This window comes from Cyprinodon variegatus, unplaced genomic scaffold (genome assembly GCF_000732505.1).
Source record: "Cyprinodon variegatus isolate N-32 unplaced genomic scaffold, C_variegatus-1.0 Scaffold1312, whole genome shotgun sequence".
In the NCBI taxonomy this organism is placed as follows: Eukaryota; Metazoa; Chordata; class Actinopteri; order Cyprinodontiformes; family Cyprinodontidae; genus Cyprinodon; species Cyprinodon variegatus.
Genome location: NW_015151765.1, coordinates 159,131 through 160,641, shown reverse-complemented (window position 1 = coordinate 160,641; position 1,511 = coordinate 159,131). Strand labels below are relative to the sequence as shown.

Here is a 1,511-nt window from a genome sequence, read left to right as displayed (position 1 = left end):
TTCACGCTCTCACTCCATTCCCAGATTTTCACACTAAAGAATGACGGACATTAAAACTCCATTCCACTTATTTATATAAATAAAATACCATGCTGATATAAATCCAGTCCGTGTTTTTTAACCGTGGTGCTAACAGACAGGGAGATGCCAGGTTCAGATCCAGTCCGTATTTTTGCACCAGCCCAGATATTCACTGCGCTGAAAGAACTGCACCAGATATTTAAAACGTTTTCTGAGGAGTTTTACAGGGTTTCCACGCATCACTAAAAGTCATTAATTTTCATTTTTTAAATTGAGGCCTTAATTTGCATTAAAATTCATTAAATATGATTGTCATGGCATTTTAAATGCGTTATTTAAAAAAAAAAGTTTGTTAAAACAACTTTTTCAGATATATGGCGATATATTTGCGTGGAACTGCTTCCGGTTGATCGTAAAGCCGTGTGTTCGGAAAAGAAGCTCGAGGCGGAAAAAAGGCCGGAAAATGGGAAAATGCAAATTTTAACAAAAGTGGCTGAAAAGGGGGGGGGGGTCGAGGCGTCTTCGGGCCCTGGGGGGCCGGGTCCAGTGGATTGTTTTTTTTTACTTTTACGGGAAAAAAATGTTTTAACATTATCTCCCTTTTATCTCCTCTTTCTTTCATCTTTTCTCCTTTTTTCAGTTTTTCCTTTCCTGTTCTACTTCCATTGCAGTGTCCATATAATCTGATTAACTCCCTGCATGATTATAATAAAGTTATTTATATGCATTAATCAAGCGGAACACTATGGCGATAGCCGTACTGCTCCACTGGTGAAAGTAAAATCTGTTGGGCTCTTTTTTGCATCAAGACAATTATTCTTATTGCCAGAAAAAAAAAAAGAAATATTTAAACCTAACCTCTTTTTTTTAACCCTTTTTGAATGTTCATCTTTGATCATTCAGAAGAGCAACTGCCTGCCTGATGAGAACAACATGGCCGCCCTGCAGGAAGAGGTGAAGCAGATGAAGCTGAGGGAGCTGGAGACGCTGCGCTCCTTCAGAGAGATGCAGGACACCGTCACTGATCTCAACCAGCGTTGGCAGGTACCTACGTGTCTTTGCATGACCCCCCCTCTGTGTCCTGCATGTCCGTCTGCTCCTTTCCTGTTCAAACGCTTCTCTCTCTGTTCCTGGAGCATCACATGTCGCGTGGCAGCAGCACGGGCGGCGGCCACTGGAAGGAATCCCCGAAGAAGAACGCCATGAACGAACTGCAGGACAAGCTGATGACGGTCAGACTGAGGGAGGCTCAGGCCCAGGCTGAGCTCCGGGAGGTCAGGCTCAAAGGCCTGCAGCTGGAGAGCCAGGTCAGGTCCTATGCTGCCCTGCAGCAGCGAATAAAACGCCGACTGCTCGGCTGACGCCGCGCCGCACTTTATATTTTCTATTCAGTTTATTTCTATAGCTCCAATTCACATCATGTCATCTCAGGTCACTTTATAGATCTAGATCAACCAGATCATCCAGTCAGATTGATTCAAAGTTTTCTA

At 43.6% G+C, this 1,511-nt stretch overlaps 1 protein-coding gene across 3 annotated transcripts in view; it reads left to right on the top strand.

Annotated features, from left to right (window-relative positions):
- LOC107102753 (EVI5-like protein) overlaps positions 1-1,434 on the top strand; it is a 24,824-nt gene extending 23,390 nt beyond the window's left edge. The window contains exons 14-15 of one of the 3 annotated variants that reach the window (XM_015402173.1): positions 925-1,065; positions 1,158-1,434. In XM_015402173.1, the coding sequence (XP_015257659.1) occupies positions 925-1,065; positions 1,158-1,382 (366 nt within the window). In that variant the 3' untranslated portion in view covers positions 1,383-1,434. The remainder of the gene's footprint in view (positions 1-924; positions 1,066-1,157) is intronic. The other 2 variants (XM_015402174.1, XM_015402172.1) reach the window with 2 other exon arrangements.
- Positions 1,435-1,511: the final 77 nt, after the last annotated feature.